At 46.6% G+C, this 27,469-nt stretch overlaps 1 protein-coding gene across 23 annotated transcripts in view; it reads right to left on the reverse strand.

Moving 5' to 3' along the window:
• LOC123994553 (CUGBP Elav-like family member 2) overlaps positions 1–27,469 on the reverse strand; it is a 291,904-nt gene that overhangs the window by 184,634 nt on the left and 79,801 nt on the right. For 6 of the 23 annotated variants that reach the window (XM_046297288.1, XM_046297280.1, XM_046297279.1 and 3 more), the window contains exon 1: positions 16,058–16,354. The exons of 1 other annotated variant lie outside the window; for it this stretch is intronic. In XM_046297288.1, the coding sequence (XP_046153244.1) occupies positions 16,058–16,179 (122 nt within the window). In that variant the 5' untranslated portion in view covers positions 16,180–16,354. Of the gene's footprint in view, positions 1–4,682; positions 4,975–16,057; positions 16,360–27,469 lie in introns of those variants that run through there. 16 more of the 23 variants (XM_046297287.1, XM_046297284.1, XM_046297289.1 and 13 more) reach the window with 8 other exon arrangements.

Here is a 27,469-nt window from a genome sequence, read left to right on the forward strand (position 1 = left end):
CAGGCCCATTGAACAACAACAAAAATATAATGGAATAAAATTCTGAGAATGAAAAAAAGGTCCTGGAAAAAACATCATAGTCAGGGACTCTAATCTAAAATCCAAATAGAGCCATTAAACAACCTGACACAAATAAATGTGGTATATGATATTTCATAACAACACATAACTGCTCGGTAACACTTGGGAGCTAGGTAAATTCATAAATAGCTGAGGAATATAACTCCCTAACTGTTATCTGCTGGAGCTGTCCGCCTCTCTGTGACTGGGTGAGAAGCAGCATCGTAGTGAGGCCACAGACAAGTACCCTCCAGTTAAAACCTCCAGATTACCCAGCATTACCGGCACTATGGTGCGGTCCCCGGGGCGGGCAGCAACCCTCAGCCGGCGAACAGAAGCTCTTTCCCCACCACCCCCAACCCCTCTCATTATAAATCCAAAGGAGGGTGTGTGAGGTAAAAGGTGGGATGTCAAACACTCACACTCACACAGTGATATCGTGAACTGTAGCAGGGCCTGGCTACAGTGGCGGGTAGGCAGATAGCACACGCCACTAAATGTCAGGCGAGGAGAGAAAAGACCATTTAAAAACAGGCAGAGCCTTTCAGGGCTGGAGGCTGGAGAGAGAGAGAGAGAGAGAGAGAGAGAGAGAGAGAGAGAGAGAGAGAGAGAGAGAGAGAGAGAGAGAGAGAGAGAGAGAGAGAGAGAGAGAGAGAGAGAGAGAGAGAGAGAGAAAGTAAAAGCTAGGAAGAGGACGCAGGAGTGAGGGATTGGGGAACGGAGCAGGAATAGAGAAACAGGAATAGAGAAATGGAGTCGCTATTACATTTACATTTAAGTCATTTAGCAGACGCTCTTATCCAGAGCGACTTACAAATTGGTGCATTCACCTAATGACATCCAGTGGAACAGCCACTTTACAATAGTGCATCTAAATATTTTAAGGGGGGAGGGGGTGAGAAGGATTACTTTATCCTATCCTAAGTATTCCTTAAAGAGGTGGGGTTTCAGGTGTCTCCGGAAGGTGGTGATTGACTCCGCTGTCCTGGCGTAGTGAGGGAGTTTGTTCCACCATTGGGGAGCCAGAGCAGCGAACAGTTTTGACTGGGCTGAGCGGGAACTGTACTTCCTCAGTGGTAGGGAGACGAGCAGGCCAGAGGTGGATGAACGCAGTGCCCTTATTTGGGTGTAGGGCCTGATCAGAGCCTGGAGGTACTGAGGTGCCGTTCCCCTCACAGCTCCGTAGGCAAGCACCATGGTCTTGTAGCGGATGCGAGCTTCAACTGGAAGCCAGTGGAGAGAGCGGAGGAGCGGGGTGACGTGAGAGAACTTGGGAAGGTTGAACACTAGACGGGCTGCGGCGTTCTGGATGAGTTGTAGGGGTTTAATGGCACAGGCAGGGAGCCCAGCCAACAGCGAGTTGCAGTAATCCAGACGGGAGATGACAAGTGCCTGGATTAGGACCTGCGCCGCTTCCTGTGTGAGGCAGGGTCGTACTCTGCGGATGTTGTAGAGCATGAACCTACAGGAACGGGCCACCGTCTTGATGTTAGTTGAGAACGACAGGGTGTTGTCCAGGATCACACCAAGGTTCTTAGCGCTCTGGGAGGAGGACACAATGGAGTTGTCAACCGTGATGGCGAGATCATGGAACGGGCAGTCCTTCCCCGGGAGGAAGAGCAGCTCCGTCTTGCCAGTTCAGCTTGAGGTGGTGATCCGTCATCCACACTGATATGTCTGCCAGACATGCAGAGATGCGATTCGCCACCTGGTCATCAGAAGGGGGAAAGGAGAAGATTAATTGTGTGTCGTCTGCATAGCAATGATAGGAGAGACCATGTGAGGTTATGACAGAGCCAAGTGACTTGGTGTATAGCGAGAATAGGAGAGGGCCTAGAACAGAGCCCTGGGGGACACCAGTGGTGAGAGCGCGTGGTGAGGAGACAGATTCTCGCCACGCCACCTGGTAGGAGCGACCTGTCAGGTAGGACGCAATCCAAGCGTGGGCCGCGCCAGAGATGCCCAACTCGGAGAGGGTGGAGAGCTATGACTTTGAAGGTCTCCCAACTCCCCTTGGTTATGTGTGTGTGTGTGTGTGTGTGTGTGAGAGAGAGAGAGAGAGAGAGCAGGGGGCGTGCATAAAGGCATAGACACTGATAAATGAGAGGGCGGTGTGAATATAATGGACAAGTCAGTGGAGGGAAACAGCTCGATGTCTGATGGGATCAACCGGGTCAGAGTGTCTTCAGTCACTGGAACGAGAGGTCACACACACACAAAGGCCATTTGGTGAGGCCCGTTTAAATGTGCAACATTTAACAACGTAATGAGAGAAGTCATGAGAAAAGAGCTGAGGGAGCTGAGGGAGAAGGAGGAGAGAGGGTGAACGAGGAGAAGGGGAGCAGGAGAAGAGGGGGGTACATTCTCACCATTAGAACGTGAGCCCATCAACAACTAACGCTCTAAGCAGAGAGGACGTAAATGGGACAGGGACTGGGAGCGCGAGTCAGCTGTGCGGGCGGAATAACAGACCGCGATCATTATGTCAGCCTGAAAACCTCCCTTTGTCCCCGTTCTAGGAATTCTGGACTTAAGTGTCTTGTTGTGCACGCAGTATAATCTGATTTCTGTCCCTCTTATAGCAGAACTCGTGCCGCAGACCCCAAATCGAATTTGAACAAGCAGGGAGTTGTTAGTCACTGCACATTCCGATATGGCTTGAATGAGCTTGTGTGTTTTATCCCACGGGTTTTTTAGGGACATTTTAAAAATGCATTTCCTGAAATGCGCAGTTTGACATGACTTAGTATGCCTCTCTTAAGGGGTATTTTGAGGGGTATATAGAGAGGCATTTTCAAATCACAGTATAAGTGAAACGACATGTGCAGGTGGAAACAACTAACTTCCTGCATTTTAATACATTTTGCCATAGTGCAGAGAGAAAAATGTAGTTTATAATGATAGGGCACACATTTTGTCATGAGTCCGAGATAACATTTTGCCATATTAAAGTAACTGTCTAGTGAAAATCACACTTTTTTAAAGTTAATATTAGCTTATACCTAAATGTTGTTGATTCGTATTTGTGGCCAAAGCTTAAATTGGAGGGGAAAAAAACACAACATCAAACTTGTATGCAAACAGACCATTTAAAAAATGCCTGCTATTTCCATATAGAGGATGATGTCATCCCTCTGAGGAGAATAAACTGGCCAATCAGCGGTCTACTGAAATTAATATTTTTCATGACCAATATAGCCCACACCATTCAAACACAGAAAAGCTACTTTTTTAATATATCCAACATAATAAAACATTTTTGAAGGAAAAATATTTCACTCACATTGTAATGAATTATAGGTTATATTTGATAGAAGTCTGGAAACACTGGACAGATACTTTAAAGGTTGGCTTCGGGCAAAAACACTCAAATAAAGGCTTTAAGCTGTATAACTGACCAATGTACCATCACACCAGGTCATTTAATGTTTTTTTTTTGTGGGGGATGAATACGATATTTTGACTACAGAAGCTCCATTTACTAAATGATGTATATTCTGTCCAGAAACACATTCTCTGAAATGAAGTCCCCACATTCTGGAGAGGTTAATGGCTAGCTTCAAGTCACTAGCTTCGCTAGTTATGTTGGCCGCAGCGCGCATGACCAGAATGAAACATCCACGACCCAAAGGCACACCCCATATATGTTTGAAAATTGAGAAAGAGGAGGAGTTGGACCGTTTTTCGAGCCCAAAGTCGACCGTTAAAGCTCATTTCCTGCGATTCTACTCCTTTTGCCATTGCTTATGGCATGTTCATATACTATCTGGGAGGGCTAATTACGGGGGAACTACCTGTTCGCATGGCCCTACAATTTCACATATGCACTGATCTATTTCACTATGCAGTCATTTCACTATGCAATCAAATGCAGTCTGCAGTGCAACGCTGCTGTCAATATCCCTTTCACACCGAAGTAGCATAGAGCTAGTCCAGAAATGAATTATTCTCATATTTGCAAACAAAGATGTGCACAATGACAAAACAATGCACAAGACAGCAGATATGGCATGCGAGTTAAATCATTAGCACCTGACACACACCACTGTATTTAGGGATGATTAGAGGGGGAATGGGGAGCCACTCTGACCCGCGACATGTGCACTCACCCTGTCCAAGCAACCCCGCTCGCCACTGCTTAGCCTATCCAAGCGAGACCCTGTGACATTTTAATGAGCGGCTGCCGCAAATATCAAATAAGTTATCCCGCTATTCCGTGCATGTAGCAGCAGGCGAGGAGATACACTACACAGGCTACACGAACAACAATTTGACGACAGCTGTTAAACGACATTTTTAAAAGACACCGGTCATTCACCAGGATATCATTATAATTCTCATAATGCCGTTCATTCATCCTTGTCCTGTCTGTTAGGCAGCGTTATCTTGTGCTTTACTGTCGGGCTCGCAGCAGTCTCGTTTTATTCAACGTCTCTATCGATAACAAATGCCCCACAAACACAAACTAACAGCATCGAATAGTGTAATTGTGAACCAAATCCAGTCTCTCTAAACACGAGCGCAAACATTTCCACATTGAACAGATGTTTTTCATAACCACAACCATAGTCGGAAAAAAAGGGAGAGTCGGTAACCCGGAGGAGAACAGGCGAATGACTCACATTCTGTCGCCCTGAACCAGCAAGCGGCTCTCCACCATCATATCGGGGAGGAAATCCAGATTGTAGGATGAAGTCATGTTGCCCTGGCTCTGTGTCCCTCCGTGTACAGGCTGAGGATCCGCGCTCTCCTCACTGCTCTGCCTGGCAAGTATACAGTGCGTCGCTCTGCTCTCTCTGCTCTCCCAGTTCGACAACTGCGCCTGGCCGCGGAGACGGAGAGGGGCAGGTGCAAGTGCCAGGGCCTCCCCAAGGCAGTAGACACACACTCGGCAGTTGTCACATTCTCTTCTTCACCCACATTCGTTTTTTTCTATCTAATCCTGTCTGAAAATCCGCTCTGCTCAGGAAACTATCGGAATGTGGAATGCAGGTGCTGAGTCGGGAGGCGTGGCGGCCCTGCGCTGCAGCTAATCTGTAACCATTTGATACCGTTACAACATGTGCTAGATACCGTTATACCGGTTATTCCCGTGCATATGGGAACATTAGCAGCCAGTGGCTATTCTTGACAGTATTATATTAGGGTAATTATACGACAAAACTAATGATAGCCTAATAAGTGCAGCAATAAAAGCCCCCCCGAAATGTGTGCCTGTACAATATTGAATTGTAGGACGCTAAACAACATAACTCGATATTTTCTGCCAGAAAGAATGCTTCGGTTTGGTGACCTCTTTTCCATGAGGCGTTAAAAATTCCATGGCCCAGCTGTAATCGATGTATATGATCGAATGCGCAAGGAGACGTGGCTAAGCACACTCATGAAGACGTGGCTAAGCACACTCATGAAGACGTGGCCAAGTACACTCATGAAAACCACATTTTACATGTCTCATCACTCAATAATGTTGGCACTTAACATGGGCCATACAAATGATATATTGTTTAACGCAGCTAGGGCGGTAGGTCGCCTAGCGGTTAAGAGTGTTGGGCCAGTAACCGAAAGGTGGTTCAAATCCGAATCCGTGAGCCGATGAGATGAAACATCTGTCGATGTGCCCTTGAGCAAAGCACTTCACCCTAATTGCTGCTGTAAGTCACTCTGGATAAGAGTTTCTGACAAATGTAAAACATGTCATGCCCATAGTATTTATTGTTCAGTAAATGTGTCAATGGTATGGGTGTGGATGAAATAAACACCATAGGAAGCTGCTGTGCCCCGGCAACGCCTAGGAGTCAAAGCGCCCTCTCTGCTCATCCCTCTAGGAGTCAAAGCGCCCTCTCTGCTCATCCCTCTAGGGAGTCAAAGCTCCCTCTCTGCTCATCCCTCTAGGGAGTCAAAGCCCCCTCTCTGCTCATCCCTCTAGGGAGTCAAAGCCCCCTCTCTGCTCATCCCTCTAGGGAGTCAAAGCCCCCTCTCTGCTCATCCCTCTAGGGAGTCAAAGCCCCCTCTCTGCTCATCCCTCTAGGGAGTCAAAGCCCCCTCTCTGCTCATCCCTCTAGGAGTCAAAGCCCCCTCTCTGCTCATCCCTCTAGGAGTCAAAGCCCCCTCTCTGCTCATCCCTCTAGGGAGTCAAAGCGCCCTCTCTGCTCATCCCTCTAGGGAGTCAAAGCCACCTCTCTGCTCATCCCTCTAGGGAGTCAAAGCGCCCTCTCTGCTCATCCCTCTAGGGAGTCAAAGCGCCCTCTCTGCTCTTCCCTCTAGGGAGTCAAAGCGCCCTCTCTGCTCATCCCTCTAGGGAGTCAAAGCGCCCTCTCTGCACATCCTTCTAGGGAGTCAAAGCGCCCTCTCTGCTCTTCCCTCTAGGGAGTCAAAGCGCCCTCTCTGCTCTTCCCTCTAGGGAGTAAAAGCCCCTTCTCTGCTCTTCCCGCTAGGGAGTAAAATCCCCCTCTCTGCTCTTCCCTCTAGGGAGTAAAATCCCCCTCTCTGCTCTTCCCTCTAGGGAGTAAAATCCCCCTCTCTGCTCTTCCCTCTAGGGAGTAAAATCCCCCTCTCTGCTCTTCCCTCTAGGGAGTAAAATCCCCCTCTCTGCTCTTCCCGCTAGGGAGTAAAATCCCCCTCTCTGCTCTTCCCTCTAGGGAGTAAAATCCCCCTCTCTGCTCTTCCCGCTAGGGAGTCAAAGCGCCCTCTCTGCTCATCCCTCTAGGGAGTAAAAGCGCCCTCTCTGCTCATCCCTCTAGGGAGTCAAAGCGCCCTCTCTGCTCTTCCCTTTAGGGAGTCAAAGTGCCCTCTCTGCTCATCCCTCTAGGGAGTCAAAGCGCCCTCTCTGCTCATCCCTCTAGGGAGTCAAAGCGCCCTCTCTGCTCTTCCCTCTAGGGAGTCAAAGCGCCCTCTCTGCTCATCCCTCTAGGGAGTCAAAGCGCCCTCTCTGCACATCCTTCTAGGGAGTCAAAGCGCCCTCTCTGCTCTTCCCTCTAGGGAGTCAAAGCGCCCTCTCTGCTCTTCCCTCTAGGGAGTAAAAGCCCCTTCTCTGCTCTTCCCGCTAGGGAGTAAAATCCCCCTCTCTGCTCTTCCCTCTAGGGAGTAAAATCCCCCTCTCTGCTCTTCCCTCTAGGGAGTAAAATCCCCCTCTCTGCTCTTCCCTCTAGGGAGTAAAATCCCCCTCTCTGCTCTTCCCTCTAGGGAGTAAAATCCCCCTCTCTGCTCTTCCCGCTAGGGAGTAAAATCCCCCTCTCTGCTCTTCCCTCTAGGGAGTAAAATCCCCCTCTCTGCTCTTCCCGCTAGGGAGTCAAAGCGCCCTCTCTGCTCATCCCTCTAGGGAGTAAAAGCGCCCTCTCTGCTCATCCCTCTAGGGAGTCAAAGCGCCCTCTCTGCTCTTCCCTTTAGGGAGTCAAAGTGCCCTCTCTGCTCATCCCTCTAGGGAGTAAAAGCGCCCTCTCTGCTCATCCCCCTAGGGAGTAAAAGGAAGACACTATAACAAGAAAGACTCTTTCTTGGCAACAGATGAAACTCTCTTGGGGAGAATTGAACAGGAACTGGGTCATGTGGAGCAAAAGAGTGAGCACACAGTGTACAGAGTGTGCCTGTTAATGTGCAAGGTGGTGTGAGCCCAGGCACAGCTCTCGGGATAGTTCATCTTTTTTTGTTGTTGCACATAATGATTAAGGTCAGTGTATGGAGGGAGAAAACTGATCCTACATCAGTACTTTAGGGCACTAGGTCCCTGGGGTGCAGACTGTACGCTGCATGTTTTACCACACCTGGCCCCTATATGGTGAAATAGGTCATAAGTAAACAACATGCTACTATATATAGCAGTATTATATAGGACAGATGAGGTGAAGAGGTCAATGGGACGCAGACCATGGGGGATAGGAGGAGGACGCCGGATTGGCGCACATTCAACAAATTTGATCGAATAAAATGGATTTTTGGTCAAATCCGTCATGATTGATGTATTGTAACAGGCCCTCAATGTGGCTACTAAAGTCTGATATTGATCAACTGTATTTGGCTGTTTTTGCTGCATGACATTTAGGGACTGGATGTTATTTGTAACGAGGGACATCCAGAGAAAATAAGACCTCTCTGAAATGAAAATAGACGGCCCTCCCTTCTGTGAAATATATTGATATCAAGCCTGATCTTCATGATTCATGTTCAAACATGACATCAAACAGTATCACGATTCTGGTCGACTGCTTCTAAACATGACTCTTGGCTCTCTCAAACTAGCCTTGCACCTCACAGATTGGAGTGGTTTATCCGAACAACAAACGTGAACCTCCCCTCTACCCAAAATAATAATAATAATTCAAACAAAGTGGACAGCAGAGAACATACCTACCATAGATCCTCACTCATAGACCAGAGTCTTAGGTTTGCAAGTTCAGAAACTGTTCTTTGTTTTCTAAGCATAACATGGCAAAGTAGCCAGAAGGTTGTGGATTCACAGACGACCGCGGACAAGGACAGGAGTGAAAATATCACGCTTACTCCAAGTTTAGATAGCTGGCATCTAGACTAACTTACCAATCTAAAAATGCTTTGCTTATGTGGGCTAATTGAGTGACTGCTGATGCACCACCACATTTAGAAATTGCACCTTGAGTGTTCTATTATTCCAATGCTCAACAGTAAGTTGAGACCCCGATTGAGTTCCCCATAAAATGGGTCTGCGGGCCTACAAAAGGGGGGCTGCGGGTCGCATACGGCCCCAGGTCACCAGTTGCCCATCCATGGCTTATAGTAAAGGCTATGGATCATTAGAATGAGACCACACTAGGCACGCTTGATATTGCGCGCCACCCAGCAGGAAATCATGGATGAGGGGCAGCATCAGGCACACACTGCGATATAATTAGAAACTCATTCTCAAACACAGCTAAATGTCATTTAATCGATAAGAAATGACATGGCGCTCCCCTGGCCTAAATGAAAAAATACTTCACCCTCCCCCTGATTGAAATTGAAAGAGTATGCCCTTCCCCCATTTTCCTCCGGGTAACAATTGTGTACATTTCGACCGCACACTCAGAAATAGTCTGCTAAATGCTAACTCCTGTTCGTATCAGCTGGTTAGCATAGTTAGCATAGAGAAATCGCTGGTGGCAGCCAAAGTCATTTTTAACTGTAATGCAGTTGATTGTGATGATGACATGAACATGTATTTGCGTTGACATCCATATATACTCCAATTTTTACCTCAACATGTGTGAAATACACATGTAAACAATAGCCTAAATGTAGGCTAATGTTGCTGCGGGGCAATGAGGAGATTCGGGATCTTTCCCCCATGTATTTCCACGGCATTTCCATTGTTTAGGTCGAGGTCCATTGACCTCTTTACCACATCTATGATTATAGGGATTTCAGATATTCTTATGCCGTGAAGGAATGACGTTCTCACGGGACACATGGGGTGTGTGTTTGCATGTACAGTATGTAGTTGTGGCTGTGTGTGTGTGTGTGTGTGTGTGTGTGTGTGTGTGTGTGTGTGTGTGTGTGTGTGTGTGCGTGCGTGCGTGCGTGCGTGCGTGCGTGCGTGCGTGTGTGTGTGTGTGTGTGTGTGAGTGTGTGCATGCAACATGTGTGTGAATCCGGTGCTATCTTGCAAACCTCCAGACACCGTTTCACTTCCACAGCTGAGATACCATTGCTAGTGTAAAAGAAACAGGTGCACAGAAGACTTCACCAACCACATTGGCATTCACACACACTCTCACACACACTTTGCAGTCATACCTCCTTTTCTTTAATGGAGTAAGTTTAACATAATGTGTCCTTCCCTGTAACACAGTGCATTCACATAGTGTTAACAATCCAACATTCACATTAAATGAATCTACTGCTTTAGAAAACACAATGAGCAAGTGTAATACACTCACACTAAGTTCTTAACCCATGATCCAGGAACAGTATCAGAGACAAGACCGAGCCTAATACCCTCACACTCCTTCCTAAACTCTGACTCAGGAACAGTGTCAGCAAAAGACACAGGTCATCTCCCAGTAGTAAGATATAGCAGCTCCAGTTTAAATGAGGGGTCACATGAGTTTGTATGTATGTGTATGTACATGTGTGTGTGTGTGTGTCGTGACCCTTTGTCTGTAGTATAACAGTATAACACTCTCTCTGATGCCCTGTGGCGAGCAGGCCTTGACCTACGACCTCACTACTTAAGGCCTTTACAGAAACCTAAACTAACAAGTGTTCAATTGCCTGTTAGGAGTCACCGATGAAATAATGTCCACAAGCCCGAGGCTTCCTACCATTATCACACACACACTATGAAACGTTTAATTGTCAATATAATTGCCATGTTCTCTGCCGGAGCTGCTAACCATCTTTTATTCAAGTGTCTCACCTTGTGCTCTTTGTCCATGTTTTCTCCTTCTCATTCTCTGTTTTCATAAAACCGTGTCTTACTCAAAGGAGAGTGGGACAAAAGGTTGATGCAACGCGGAGTGCCTGGATACAGCCATTAGCCATAGTACAGTATATTAGCCATATATCACAAACCCCTGAGGTGCCTTATATTGCTATTATAAACTAGAGGAATTAAAACAGTAAAATAAATGTTTTTTGGTCATACCCGTGGTATATAGTCTGTTTAACCATAGCATTGTTGAATATTCCTTTCTGATTGTCTTGAATGGCATTCTAGAGTATGCATTATTTCCCTGTAACGCACAGTATATTTGGCATGTAGAATTGATTGGCTATAGTTCATTTTTACATGAATTGAAAACAGTATTGGTATTGTTGAATTGCATTTTCATAATAGCAAGCTAGGTCTGATGGTTTGGTTAGCTGTAAACTGTGTATGTGATGAATACATTTGATTTGATTGTGTTTTTACACCCCCCTCCCCTTCTCTGTTTCCCAGGGTTGTGTGTTCTTTGAGCGTCTGCTCAGGGCAAGGTCTCCCTTCTTCACTCTCTCCCCCCAACCCTTCTCTCCAAACTCTTTCTCTCTCTCTCCTCAGGCAGGGGTACAGCTGCCCAACAACACAGATCGCTCACATCATGTAAGACAGAGAGAGAGAGAGAGAGAGAGAGAGAGAGAGAGAGAGAGAGAGAGAGAGAGAGAGAGAGAGAGAGAGAGAGAGAGAGAGAGAGAGAGAGAGAGAGAGAGAGAGACATAGAGAGATGGAGAGAGAGAGAGGGAGAGAGAGATGGAGAGAGAGAGATGGAGAGAGAGAGAGAGAGAGAGAGAGAGAGAGAGAGAGAGAGAGAGAGAGAGAGAGAGAGAGAGAGAGAGAGAGAGAGAGAGAGGGATAGAGACAGAGAGAGAGAGAGAGAGAGAGAGAGAGAGAGAGAGAGAGAGAGAGAGAGAGAGAGAGAGAGAGAGAGAGAGAGAGAGAGAGAGAGAGAGAGAGAGAGAGAGAGAGAGAGAGAGAGAGAGAGAGAGAGAGAGAGAGAGAGAGAGAGAGAGAGAGAGAGAGAGAGAGAGAGAGAGAGAACACACCACACCACTCAGGACTGACATGGTTCTGAACCAACCTCTCCACCGTACCTGGCAGCAAGAGTTCAGGCAGTTCAAACACCTCCACAAGGCAGAATAACCACTACCGTTACATCATCAAAGTGACACTTCCAAAATAACCATCATCATCCTTCCTCTGAAGCTTCCTGCTCTGCTTCTTTCTCTCACCCAAAGGATTGCGGGTAACAGCGTGCTCCACTCGTGATGAGTGTCTGTTTTTTTACACGTGAATATTTAATGTGAACTCATGAATAAAGCAAGAGAGCAAGCAGCTGTGATTGAGGTTAAGTGGACATGGGAGGAACCTGCTACAGACAGACAGACAGACAGACAGACAGACAGACAGACAGACAGACAGACAGACAGACAGACAGACAGACAGACAGACAGACAGACAGACAGACAGACAGACAGACAGACAGACAGACAGACAGACAGACAGACAGACAGACAGACAGACAGACAGACAGACAGACAGACAGACAGACAGACAGACAGACAGACAGACAGACAGACAGACAGATAGACAGACAGACAGACAGACAGACAGACAGACACTGATTAGTCATCTATATTGGTCTGGTTCATGTTTGGAACATAGTGTTCTTGAGTGTGCAGACTCTCTCCTTCAATCTGATTGGCTGGTCTGATGGTTGGTACGGTACAGTAGGTCTACCTGTGAAGCTGCTTGCCTATATTAGTAAATGCTCCGTGACCTGATTAACACACACACACACACACACACACACACACACACACACACACACACACACACACACACACACACACACACACACACACACACACACACACACACACACACACACACACACACACACACACACACACACACACACACACACACACACACACACACACACAGAGAACAAGTCGCTGGTTATTGAGCAAATAGCACGTGACTTGAGGGGTGACCCTCACACCCTGATGACTGAACTGTAGCTCCTGCCTCGGTCTGCCTTGGTCTGCCTCGGTCTGCCTCAGGGGTCTGTTGGTCTGATCTACGTGCCTTTGAACTGAACTGGGAGACAGAGACAGAAGACGAGACTGTCTAACTTGACCCTGTCCCCTTACTGCACTTCCTCAGCTGTCTGGACTGTCTGGACAGCATCACACCAGAAAACACTGTGCATTGTTGAGCTCAAATGGTCTGAGTCACAATAAACTGTTGAAAACAACAATACAGCATGGAACTTCACTGTAAAGGCTGAGCTGGCGGTGGCTGTTCCTTGCCATGCTATATGGCTGTGTGTTTGGCTAGCCAGCCTGTCCTGTGTTGTGTTAGCCATAGACCTGGAGTCCCATGTTGCTAGTAATCTGGGATAACTATGGAATAATCCATCCTGTATTAGCTAGACCCTTAGTGTCTCTGTTGTCACTTCCCAGACTAATATTATTACGAAAGGTGATCCAGAGATGGGTGCCTGTTTTAGGAAGAAAATATGTCTGTGTTAAACATCACCAGGAGGGGTGTGAGTCATGTAAAACACTGTCTGTACAGTAGTGCAGTGTTCTGTACGGGTGTAGGGGGATAGAGGCTGGCCAAAACACTGTCCAGTCCAGCTGCAGTGCAACAGAGCACGCTCCGGCTGTAATTGGCCATCGCCACGGTGACAGAGAGGAGTTAAAATAAAGCCGGCTGGCTGTGGGCCTCCATTCATTACACATCCCTCTCTCCTTCCCTCCGTCTCCATCCAATATGTGCTGGTCTCTTTCTCCCCCCCCCCCTCTCGCCCCCCCTCTGTTATTTTCCTCATTAAAGTGGGACCCAGGCAGTAGCGGTCACTGCCTCTCATTTATTTTCATTTGAAACTGGTGCAGCTCCACTGATCCTCTGGGGCTGAGCAGAGAGAGAGCAGGATGGTGTCATTCTGATAACTACCACCCAGCACACACACACACACACACACACACACACACACACACACACACACACACACACACACACACACACACACACACACACACACACACACACACACACACACACACACACACACACACGTGCACGAGCACACACACACACACACGCGAGCACACACACACAGACACACACACACACACGCGCGCGAGCACACACACACACACACACGCGCGCGCGAGCACACACACAGACAGACAGACAGACAGACAGACAGACACACACACACACACACACACACACACACACACACACACACACACACACACACACACACACACACACACACACACACACACACACACACACACACACACACACACACACACACACACACACACACACACACACACACACACACACACAGGTGTGCATCCACGCACGCACACGCACACATAAGCACCGATGCAAGTATACACAAGCAGACACACACACACACATTCACATACCTACAAGCTCACAGCCACAGCTCATTCACTCCCTTTCTCTCACACATGCACTCTCACCCTCTCGCTGGTGTGTGTGTGTGTGTGTGTGTGTGTGTGTGTGTGTGTGTGTGTGTGTGTGTGTGTGTGTGTGTGTGTGTGTGTGTGTGTGTGTGTGTGTGTGTGTGTGTGTGTGTGTGTGTGTGTGTGTTACTTCCAGATGGGGAATCTCTTATTAAGCATAATCGTATTAGACTGAGGGAACTAATGACTACTGATGAACTAAGGACTATTGATCCAGAGAAGAGAGAGGGGCTGTATACAAAGCAGGAAGCAGGACTGTGCTAGGGGAGCGACCCAGGGGTAGGTGAAAGCACACACACACACACACACACACACACACACACACACACACACACACACACACACACACACACACACACACACACACACACACACACACACACACACACACACACACACACACACACACACACACACACACACACACACACACACGTACCCATACATCCATAACCACCCTGTTTTAACTGACCCAGCCGGACTCTCCTTATTGAAAAAGGTGGGCCGGCGATTACATAGGGCGTAGTGATTCTGACGTGCTCCTTTCACTTTGCTGTAGCTGGTGGTTGGGCAGATTCATGAGGGCCCGGGGACTATTTTAGAGCCCATTGCCTCCACCTTCTCTGTTTGCTGGATAATGAGAGAGAGAGGTGCCATAACGGTGTTCTCTAAACCAACAGAATGGGCCCTAAAAGGAGACTTCTTCCCATAGGCCATTATGAAGGCGCAATTAGAGAAGCACACTTAGAGAAGAACACTTAGAGAAGCACACTTAGAAGGGAGCGCTTGGTTTAATGCTGACTGGGCTTACAGAGGAGGCCCATCCATCCCTGTCTTGGTTTTTATTGTCCCATAATAAAGCATTAATACACAAGGGTGACGTGTGATTCATTATTGTTTTATAACGTCTGGGCTGTGTTCATCAGTATGACGCTAAGCCATGTTTTAAATAGTTATTTACTCTCAAAAGGTACATGTGGTTTATATTGCAAAAATACATCTCTGTAAATCAGGGAGTAATGATAAAATGTGGAGGAGAGAGAGAGATTACATGTGGAGGAGAGAGAGAGATTACATGTGGAGGAGAGAGAGATAGAGAGATGACATGTGTAGGAGAGAGAGAGATTACATGTGGAGGAGAGAGAGAGATAGAGAACGGCAGACTGAAGTGGCTGGCAGACTTATTGTTTGTCTGTGTCTGTCTCGTTGGAGCTGGATGTTTCTGTGCCCGCCCCATTGTCCCCCCTCTCCCTCACCTCCCTGCTCTTTTCCCCTCGCTCTCTCTATCCGGGTGACTGAGACCAAATAAACAAAGCAGACCTCTTTCAACAACCCCAAAAATTGTCCGGAAACGAGGCAGAGGGGGACAAGAGAGACAGAAAGGGAGAGATACAGAGAAGGAGAGGTTGGCGATTGTGTTGATCAAACATGAAAAGGTATTGTCTGTTTTTGCTAAACGAACGAAAGACACATTTTGCACCCAAAATCCAAATATGGAGTCTAGCCTACCCTCTTTCTCTCTATTCTCCTGCTCCCTGCCCCGCCCTCCTCTCCTCTCCTCCTTCCCTCTCTCCTCTCTGGATAACAGCGAGTAGTATAAACACACACTCCTGATCGACTGCCCCGTCCCCTGGCCAGCCTTTTCCCCTAGAGAGGGATAAAGCCCCTCACACCGCCCCTATTACCCGTAACCCTCCACTACCCCTCCATGACTCACATACAGAGAGAGGAGGCATGAAAAAGGAGGATGGGTTGGAGAGGAAAAGAGAGCAAGGGAGGTACAAGCATTGGATTTTACACTTGAACAAATGAACAGTCGCAGGACAGAAAGGAGGGACACCTAAACAGAACAAGCGAGAAAGAGAGGCAGAGAGAGAGAGCAGCAGACACTGACAGACATTGTAGTGAGATACGACAGAAACACAGACTGAACCAGAACACAAAACACACACTAAAACAGGAGATCACATAAGAGTGTCTGGGTATGGTTCCGACATATATATATATGTGTGTGTGTGTGTGTGTATATATATATATATATATATGTGTGCGTGCGTACCTCAGCAGCAGATCGTCGGCCCTCATGGATCCGCCGGTGGGGTGGGGTGCAGAGGGGGGGCAGCATATGCTGTCGACACACACACTCTGCACAAAGCCCAACTCGGACGAGAGCTCCAACATCTCTGCTCTGCTCCCAACAGCTGGGTTTCTCCTCCGATCCCTTTTTTGTTCACCCTCTTCTTCTATTTTCACAACAAGCGGCGGCTTTCTGCTCTCTGTCTCGCTCGCTCTTGTCCTCGCGCTCTCTCGTTCCTATTCACACTATAGAAACACACGTTCTCTCGTCTCCTCCCCTCTGCCTCCCGCTCTCTCTCTCTACTCCTCCCTCCTCCTCTCTCTCCCTCTCTCTCTACCCCTCCCTCCTCCTCTCTCTCCCTCTCTCTCTACCCCTCCCTCCTCTTTTCTCTCTCTCTCTCTCTCTCTCTCTCTCTCTCTCTCTCTCTCTCTCTCTCTCTCTCTCTCTCTCTCTCTCTCTCTCTCTCTCTCTCTACCCCTCCCTCTCTCTCTCTCTCTCTACCCCTCCCTCCTCTCTCTCTCTCTCTCTCTCTCTCTCTCTCTCTCTCTCTCTCTCTCTCTCTCTCTCTCTCTCTCTCTCTCTCTCTCTCTCTACCCCTCCCTCCTCCTGTCTCTCCCTCTCTCTCTACCCCTCCCTCCTCTCTCTCTCTCTCTCTCTCTCTCTCTCTCTCTCTCTCTCTCTCTCTCTCTCTCTCTCTCTACCCCTCCCTCCTCCTCTCTCTCTCTCTCTCTCTCTCTCTCTCTCTCTACCCCCCCTCCTCCTCCTCTCTCTCTCTCTCTCTCTCTCTCTCTCTCTCTCTCTCTCTCTCTCTCTCTCTCTCTCTCTCTCTCTCTCTCTCTCTCTCTCTCTCTCTCTCTCTCTCTCTCTCTCTCTCTCTCTCTCTCTCTGGTGGAACGGTGGAGACCCTGCTGGCTTGCCTGGCTGAAGTAATCTCCCCTGACAGCTCATGTTGTTGTGTTGTGGGCCTATTTTACTAGCAGACCAGCCTGACCCAGCCCAGTGCAGCCCGGTCCAACTCTGATCTCGTCCAACTCAGTTTATTCTAGCCCAGCACAGCCCAGTTTTAACCTAGTTCAGCCCAGCCGAGCTAGCCTAGGTCAGTCCAGTCCAACCCAGTCCCCAGTGAATGGAGCTAGCCTAGGTCAGTCCAGTCCAGCCCAGTCCCCAGTGAATGGAGCTAGCCTAGGTCAGTCCAGTCCAACCCAGTCCCCAGTGAATGGAGCCTACTGGATATGGAGACATTTCATGTTGTTTCCCAGCAAAAAACAGACTTGTCTCAGCTAGTGGCCCTCCCTAAAGGGGCCCTGCCAGCAGCTACAGCTAGGCTCCACTACCTGTCACACACACACACCAAATCCCCGCCCCCCCGCCCCCACACACACACCAAATCCCACACACACACACCAAATCCCACATACACACACCAAATCCGGTATCTGTCACATCAGAGCCTGTCCTACTCACAGGAGACGGAGACAGAAGACTCAGGAAGCAGCTGATAAAAAATTCATCCTTCTGTTTATTATGATTTATGCGTGTTTCACTGAGCCAGGAACAAAAAAAGAGAAGCCTACAGCTTCATTAGCGTCTCAATGTGCGTGTGCGCATGTGTGCGTGCAATGAGGATAGAGGAGGGTTGTTCAAGTTATGGATTGTCTGGAAGATTCATGACAATGTTTGCAATAATGTGCAAAATAATATATGCTCTCTACAACACCTGCAAGGGACCAAAACAACAACTTGAAGAAACATGTATATTCACAGTTAAGATGCAGTACACAGCTCAGCTTCAAACTCCAAGCCCCAATTGCTGAATTTAGTCCGTCTGTTGGTTTTTCATTGCACATCTGAGAGTCATATTCACTACCCTACTTCTTCCTCAGTTCTACATTCTAAATGTATTCAACCCATGTCCCATCACCGACCCTGATGCCATCCTAAACATTAAATCTGGATATTTCCTGCTGGGAGTGCCAATCTCCTTGTGTAAATCTCCTCTCCTGCTCTAGGATCAGTCCTGGAGGGGCCGTGAACATCTGGTCACGTCTGAGAGAGGGGTGAGAGGCCAGCACACATACAGACCTGAGGAAATGACAAATTACAATCCTGGATCAATTCTCATTTGCTGCGGATTTTAGCAGGATTGCACCCCGCCCTAACACCCGAACTAACCCAAATCATATATCACATTTTTGCTTTTTTCCCTCTCCTCTCCTCTCCTCTCCTCTCCTCGCGCACACACACACACACACACACACACACACACACACACACACACACACACACACACACACACACACACACACACACACACACACACACACACAGTAGTGTGACATCATAGTAACTTCATGCCACTGCACAAATATACAGTACCCGTCACGGTCTTTGTCTTCCTATGGTGTTGTGTTTACAGTTGAATGAAATTACCTACTTATGGATGTTGTTTGTCTCTCTCTCTCTATCTCTCTCCCACTCACTCCCTATCTTCCCCTCTCTTTCCCTCTTCCTCTTTCTAACTCAGTCTGACAGTGAAAGGTCAATACCCATTGGCTGCATGGGGGGGGGGCACTATCTGATGTAAGAGTGTTGTCATGGTAACGTATGGCAGGCAGTGTACTCTCCTAGCCAGACTCAGGGAGGGCAGGGACCCTTACACTAACCATGCCAAACCAGAGCCAGTCCTTGACTAGGATCAAGCCTGGGCCAAGCTATGACCACTACACACACTGAATGAGCCAAGAGAGAGAGATCAGCAACCAAAACGTCTTAGCAGTAAGTTATTTTTCAACATCATTGTACCTTTAACAGTTGTGCCAATAAAGTTTGACTTTGAATGTGTGAGGGAGAGTGGCAGAGGAGTAGAAGGGGAGGTGGGGGTTCTGTTATGTCTGTGAGTCACTGTTAGCTGAGCTTGGCTTCCTATTCATAAAAGAGGGATTACCCAAATCTGCAGGCACTTCTTTTCTTATTTCTCCCTCTCTACCTGTATCTCTTCAGGCCTCACTCAGACTGAGTAGAGAACAAGAGTACACATCTGTTCCTATTTCTCCCTCTCTATCTTCATCTCTTCAGGCCTCACTCAGACTGAGTAGAGAACAAGAGTACACATCTGTTCCTATTTCTCCCTCTCTATCTTCATCTCTTCAGGCCTCACTCAGACTGAGTAGAGAACAAGAGTACACATCTGTTCCTATTTCTCCCTCTCTACCTGTATCTCTTCAGGCCTCACTCAGACTGAGTAGAGAACAAGAGTACACATCTGTTCCTATTTCTCCCTCTCTATCTTCATCTCTTCAGGCCTCACTCGGACTGAGTAGAGAACAAGAGTACACATCTGTTCCTATTTCTCCCTCTCTATCTTCATCTCTTCAGGCCTCACTCGGACTGAGTAGAGAACAAGAGTACACATCTGTTCCTATTTCTCCCTCTCTATCTTCATCTCTTCAGGCCTCACTCGGACTGAGTAGAGAACAAGAGTACACATCCACACTCCTCCTCCCCCCCTTTCTCCCCTCACATCCCCTTAAGCATTCTGCCCGTGTTCATCCATTCAAGAAATCCTCTCATCCTCCTCTCCCCCTCTATCTGGTCTTCCTTCCTCGCAGTCTTTTCGCTCTGTTTCCTAGCAAGAAAAATACAACAATAATACATTATTTCGTTTTTTTCCCGAAGAAAGAAAAAAGCTTGACTCGGCAGTTTGACTGTAAGACAGGAGAAGGCAATAAAACTTGCATTCGATGCAAGATTCTGCAATCAGGCCGGGGTATGAAGAATTCATCTTATCTTCCCCACGCACAGAGCAGCGGACAAGAGAACCCATTATGGGATGTTTTCATCCATTGTGGAGTCTCAAGTCTTACGTCGGAACAGATAACAGCTCTTTTGTCGCCCTGACAACGTCCTCATGGGTTAGTAAACAAACGGCTGTGTGGTTCAGACGAACCGAGAAGGACAGGGGGAGGGGGGGGAGGGGTCAGAGAGACAATCAACAATGAAAGGAGGGATGGATGAAGGAAGGATGGATGAAGGACTCAAGGGAGAGATAAACCTCTCTTCCTCTCGTCTCCCGACTCCAAAGCCAAGGACATCCATATGGGGCAACCAAAGGGATGGATAAGACACAAAGAGACAGAACGGCGCGATCAACACCTCTTTAATACCGAGCACCATGGGTGATAATAATGTCTTCCCTAAGGTCAACCAGGACTTAAAGCCCTGGTATATAGGCCTACACAAGAAAATAAGGGAGGGAAAAATACACACGCATACCCACCCATACACTTTACCCACAAACACTGCCCCCCCCCCCACGCAGACAGGTTCCTGTGGTTGTGCATTGAAAAGCAGGAGAAAGCAGGGCTGTTCCACTTACAGGCATTAGCACACAGAAATTAATTTGTCACCTTCCATTAAGGGGAAAGCAGCCCTCGTGGCTTGTCAGTTATCTCTTGGAGTGAAGAAAACACACAACAAGACGCCTGCCCAGAGTTTCAGAGTGTTTGTGTGAATAGATAGTGTGTGTAAATTTAAGAGGTTGTGTGTGTGTGTGTGTGTGTGTGTGTGTGTGTGTGTGTGTGTGTGTGTGTGTGTGTGTGTGTGTGTGTGTGTGTGTGTGTGTGTGTGTGTGTGTGTGTGTGTGTGTGTGTGTGTGTGTGTGTGTGTGTGTGTGCGCCTGTCGGTGTGTATATCTGTATATGCCTGAGTGCATCAGTATGTGAGTGTGACTATGTTTGACAAAAGGCTCATTACTAGTAAATTCCTTCATTATTTCTGAGATAAATTTTCGTGACATAGTTGACAGAGAGACAGTAGTATTGTGTTTAGATTCTGCCATCTGTCTTTTTTCTCTCTTCTCTCTCTCTCTCTCTCTCTCTCTCTCTCTCTCTCTCTCTCTCTCTCGCTCTCTCTCTCTCTCCATCTTTCTCTCTTACTCTCTCTCCTTCATTCTCTCTCTCTCCTTCTTCATTCTCTCTCTCCTTCTTCATTCTCTCTCTCCCCTTCTTCATTCTCTCTCTCTCTCCTTCATTCTCTCACTCTCTCCATCATTCTCTCTCTCTTACTCTCTCTCCTTCATTCTCTCTCTCTCTCCTTCTTCATTCTCTGTCTCCTTCTTCATTCTCTCTCTCCTTCTTCATTCTCTCTCTCCCTCTTCATTCTCTCTCTCCCCTTCTTCATTCTCTCTCTCTCTCCTTCATTCTCTCACTCTCTCCATCTTTCTCTCTCTCTTACTCTCTCTCCTTCATTCTCTCTCTCTCCTTCTTCATTCTCTCTCTCCTTCTTCATTCTCTCTCTCCCTCTTCATTCTCTCTCTCCCCTTCTTCATTCTCTCTCTCTCTCCTTCATTCTCTCACTCTCTCCATCATTCTCTCTCTCTTACTCTCTCTCCTTCATTCTCTCTCTCTCTCCTTCTTCATTCTCTGTCTCCTTCTTCATTCTCTCTCCCCTTCTTCATTCTCTCTCTCTCTCCTTCATTCTTTCACTCTCTCCATCATTCTCTCTCTCTTACTCTCTCTCCTTCATTCTCTCTCTCCTTCTTCATTCTCTCTCTCCTTCTTCATTCTCTCTCTCCCTCTTCATTCTCTCTCTCCTTCATTCTCTCTCTCCTTCTTCATTCTCTCTCTCCCTCTCCTTCTTCATTCTCTCTCTCTCTCCTTCTTCATTCTCTCTCTCTCTCCTTCTTCATTCTCTCTCTCTCTCTCCTTCTTCATTCTCTCTCTCTCTCCTTCTTCATTCTCTCTCTCTCATTCTCTCCTTCTTCATTCTCTCCTTCATTGTTTCTCTCTCTCTCCCTCTCTCTCTTTCTCTCTCTAAACATTTGCACATCATTAGAATGATAATGAATATCAGCTATGCTTGACAAATGTATTTTGGGATGCATAAAAAAGTCAACTCATGTCGCTCTCTCTGTGTGAAGTAGCAGACTGGCACATTCTCTGTGCCTAGAGAGAGAAAACATAGTGGATTATACCGGAACGACAGAATGTTCCCAAAAGTAGAAACGTATGACTGTAAAGTATCTGTAACGATATACAGTAGTTATGGTGTAGTGACGGTGTCCTGTAACGTTGTGTGAGTGTTGGGAATGTGTTGCTGTGACGGTGTCCTCTAACGTTGTGTGAGTGTTGGGAATGTGTTGCTGTAACGTTACGGTGTAGTGACGGTGTCCTGTAACGTTGTGTGAGTGTTGGGAATGTGTTGCCGTGACGGTGTCCTGTAACGTTGTGTGAGTGTTGGGAATGTGTTGCCGTGACGGCGTCCTGTAACGTTGTGTGAGTGTTGGGAATGTGTTGCTGTAATGTTACGGGGTAGTGACGGTGTCCTGTAACATTGTGTGAGTGTTGGGAATGTGTTGCTGTAATGTTACGGTGTAGTGACGGTGTCCTGTAACGTTGTGTGAGTGTTGGGAATGTGTTGCTGTAATGTTACGGGGTGGTGACGGTGTCCTGTAACGTTGTGTAAGTGTTGGGAATGTGTTGCTGTGACGGTGTCCTCTAATGTTGTGTGAGTGTTGGGAATGTGTTGTTGTAATGTTACGGTGTAGTGACGGTGTCCTCTAACGTTGTGTGAGTGTTGGGAATGTGTTGCTGTAATGTTACGGTGTAGTGACGGTGTCCTGGAACGTTGTGTGAGTGTTGGGAATGTGTTGCTGTAATGTTACGGTGTAGTGACGGTGTCCTGTAACGTTGTGTGAGTGTTGGAAAAGTGTTGCTGTAACGTTACGGTGTAGTGACGGTGTCTTGTAACGTTGTGTGAGTGTTGGGAATGTGTTGTTGTAATGTTACGGTGTAGTGACGGTGTCCTCTAACGTTGTGTGAGTGTTGGGAATGTGTTGCTGTAATGTTACGGTGTAGTGACGGTGTCCTGTAACGTTGTGTAAGTGTTGGGAATGTGTTGCTGTGAAGGTGTCCTCTAACGTTGTGTGAGTGTTGGGAATGTGTTGCTGTAATGTTACGGTGTAGTGACGGTGTCCTCTAACGTTGTGTGAGTGTTGGGAATGTGTTGCTGTAATGTTACGGTGTAGTGACGGTGTCCTGTAACGTTGTGTGAGTGTTGGGAATGTGTTGCTCTAATGTTACGGGGTGGTGACGGTGTCCTGTAACGTTGTGTAAGTGTTGGGAATGTGTTGCTGTGACGGTGTCCTCTAATGTTGTGTGAGTGTTGGGAATGTGTTGTTGTAATGTTACGGTGTAGTGACGGTGTCCTCTAACGTTGTGTGAGTGTTGGGAATGTGTTGCTGTAATGTTACGGTGTAGTGACGGTGTCCTGGAACGTTGTGTGAGTGTTGGGAATGTGATGCTGTAATGTTACGGTGTAGTGACGGTGTCCTGTAACGTTGTGTGAGTGTTGGAAATGTGTTGCTTTAACGTTACGGTGTAGTGACGGTGTCCTGTAACGTTGTGTGAGTGTTGGGAATGTGTTGCTGTGACGGTGTCCTCTAACGTTGTGTGAGTGTTGGGAATGTGTTGCTGTAACATTACGGTGTAGTGACAGTGTTCTTGTAACGTTGTGGGAGTGTTGGGAATGTGTTGCTGTAATGTTACGGTGTAGTGACGGTGTCCTGTAACGTTGTGTGAGTGTTGGGAATGTGATGCTGTAACGTTACGGTGTAGTGACGGTGTTCTTGTAACGTTGTGTGACTGTTGGGAATGTGTTGCTCTAACGTTATGGTGTAGTGACGGTGTTCTTGTAACGTTGTGTGAGTGTTGGGAATGTGTTGCTGTAACGTTCCAGTGGTTGTGATGATGTTGCCGTGTAGTGAGACTCTCTAATTGGCTCACCTGTCTCTCAGCCATCTGGGGCTCTGCTAAAAACTCCACACCCAACTTCCCTCCCAACATCACACGCACGCACTGAGTGTACAAAACATAATGGCTTAAATCCACCAATCAGTGTAGATGAAGGGGAGGAGACAGGTTAAAGAAGGATTTTTAAGCCTTGAGACAATTGAGACATGGATTGTGTGTGTGTGCCATTCAGAGGGTGAATGAGCAAGACAGAAGATTTAAGGGCCTTTGAACGAGGTACGGTAGGTAGTAGGTTCCAGGTGCACCGGTTTGAGTCTGACAAGAACTATAACACTGCTGGGTTTTTCACCATCAACAGTTTCCCTTGTGTATCAAGAATGGTCCACCACCCAAAGGACATCCAGTCAACTTGACACAACTGTGGGAAGCATTGGAGTCAACATGAGCCAGCATCCCTGTGGAACGCTTTCTACACCTTGTAGAGTCCATGACCCGACGAATTGAGGCTGTTATGAGGGCAAAAGGAGGTGGTTCCCTGAATCTCAATATTAGAGAAGTGTTCTTAATGTTTTCCACACACACACACACACACACACACACACACACACACACACACACACACACACACACACACACACACACACACACACACACACACACACACACACACACACACACACACACACACACACACACAAACAGAAGGAGAGAAATTCTGATACACACAAAAATGTAAATACCTATACTGTATACTGAATATCTACTGTATACTGAAGAACTACTGTGTACTGAAGAACTACTGTATACTGAAGATCTACTGTATACCGAAGAACTACTGTATACTGAAGATCTACTGTATACTGAAGAACTACTGTATACTGAAGATCTACTGTATACTGAAGAACTACTGTATACTGAAGATATACTGTATACTGAAGAACTACTGTTTACTGAAGAACTACTGTATACTGAAGAACTACTGTATACTGAAGATCTACTGTATACTGAAGATCTACTGTATTCTGAAGAACTACTTTATACTGAAGAACTACTGTATACTGAAGAACTACTGTATACTGAAGAACTACTGTATACTGAAGATCTACTGTATACTGAAGATCTACTGTATACTGAAGAACTACTGTATACTGAAGATCTACTGTATACTGAAGAACTACTGTATACTGAAGATCTACTGTATACTGAAGATCTACTGTATACTGAAGATCTACTGTATACTGAAGAACTACTGTATACTGAAGAACTACTGTATACTGAAGATCTACTGTATACTGAAGATCTACTGTATACTGAAGATCTACTGTATACTGAAGAACTACTGTATACTGAAGATCTACTGTATTCTGAAGAACTACTGTATACTGAAGATCTACTGTATACTGAAGAACTACTATATACTGAAGAACTACTGTATACTGAAGATCTACTGTATACTGAAGAACTACTGGATCCAGAAAATTCTATACTACAATGTATCCACCAGACAGCTCAGTCAGGGCCAGAGGCCAAACAGAGAGGCTTACAGTATCTGGACTTAAATAGACCCCCACCACCATCTCCCTCTCTGTTGTACCTAATGTATCTAATCATCCATGTATATCATGGATGATTAGGTAACTGATATATGCATTCTCACATAGGTTTCTAATTGGCTGATTATGTATTGGCATTCCTCCACAGACGAAGTGTATAGCAAATGTGTCTGTCTGTGTCTGGCGTCTGTCTGTTGGCATCTTGGTATAAGGAGAAGGTATGGATGTCTACCTCTGCCTGGTGTGTGTGTGGGGGGGTGGCGTCCGTGTGTGTGAATCAGCTCTCAGTGCCCAATGAGTTCCAGGTCACTGATCTGAATCTGGTCTGACTATCACCTCTCACTGGCCTTACTCACACACTCACCCAAATGCACACACACACTCACACCCCTTGCTGGTGTGCAGAGCATTTGTTTTTCCAAGGATCAGTTTTACCTGACATACCACTGTGTGTGTATGTGTGTGTGTGTATGTGTGTGTGTGTGTGTGTGTGTGTGTGTGTGTGTGTGTGTGTGTGTGTGTGTGTGTGTGTGTGTGTGTGTGTGTGTGTGTGTGTGTGTGTGTGTGTGTGTGTGTGTGTGTGTGTGTGTGTGTGTGTGTGTGTGTGTGTGTGTGTGACGATTGATGGACCTGCCTGTGCGGTGTACACCTTGTCTCTCTGTCTGTGTGCCTACTAAAAAGAGGGAACGTTCCAGAGGGAGAGAGATAAAAAGAGGGGAGAGAGAGAGAGAGAGAGAGAGAGAGAGAGAGAGAGAGAGAGCAAGGCTCCCAACTGAATTTAACGTGTCTATTCTCCCTCCTCTTCATCTCTCTGTCCCTCCCTGTTGTTCATCTCTTGATAATTCATGTGTTTGGATGTAAAATGAATGAACACAGAACATGACACCAGAAAAGCCTTCTGCAATTAAAGCCCAATGAGAAAGAAAGACAGACAGACAGACAGACAGACAGACAGACAGACAGACAGACAGACAGACAGACAGACAGACAGACAGACAGACAGACAGACAGACAGACAGACAGACAGACAGACAGACAGACAGACAGACAGACAGACAGACAGACAGACAGACAGACAGACAGACAGACAGACAGACAGACAGACAGACAGACACACACACACACACACACACACACACACACACACACACACACACACACACACACACACACACACACACACACACACACACACGAGGATGCACACTCGTATCATCATCATCATCATCATACTAAACACATACTATCTGAAATCTATGATCTCACTGGTGGTCCTGTGTAGCTCAGTTGGTAGAGCATAACGCCAGTGGGTTCAATCACCATCATACGTAGAATGTAAACACATGACTGTAAGTCGCTTTGGATAAAAGCGTCTTCTAAATGGCATATATTATTATATTATTATTATGGTATCATCATCATCATCATCATCATACTAAACACATACTATCTGAAATCTATGATCTCACTGGTATCATCATCATCATCATCATCATACTAAACACATACTATCTGAAATCTATGATCTCACGGGTATCATCATCATCATACTAAACACATACTATCTGAAATCTATGATCTCACTGGTATCATCATCATCATACTAAACAAATACTTTCTAAAATCTATGATCTCACGGTTATCATCATCATCATCATCATCATACTAAACACATACTATCTGAAATCTATGATCTCACTGGTATCATCATCATCATTATCATACTAAACACATACTATCTGAAATCTATGATCTCACTGGTATCATCATCATCATCATCATACTAAACACATACTATCTGAAATCTATGATCTCACTGGTATCATCATCATCATCATCATACTAAACACATACTATCTGAAATCTATGATCTCACTGGTATCATCATCATCATTATCATACTAAACACATACTATCTGAAATCTATGATCTCACTGGTATCATCATCATCATCATCATACTAAACACATACTATCTGAAATCTATGATCTCACTGGTATCATCATCATCATCATCATCATACTAAACACATACTATCTGAAATCTATGATCTCACTGGTATCATCATCATCATCATCATCATACTAAACACA

Source organism: Oncorhynchus gorbuscha, linkage group LG14 (genome assembly GCF_021184085.1).
Source record: "Oncorhynchus gorbuscha isolate QuinsamMale2020 ecotype Even-year linkage group LG14, OgorEven_v1.0, whole genome shotgun sequence".
Lineage (NCBI taxonomy): Eukaryota > Metazoa > Chordata > Actinopteri > Salmoniformes > Salmonidae > Oncorhynchus > Oncorhynchus gorbuscha.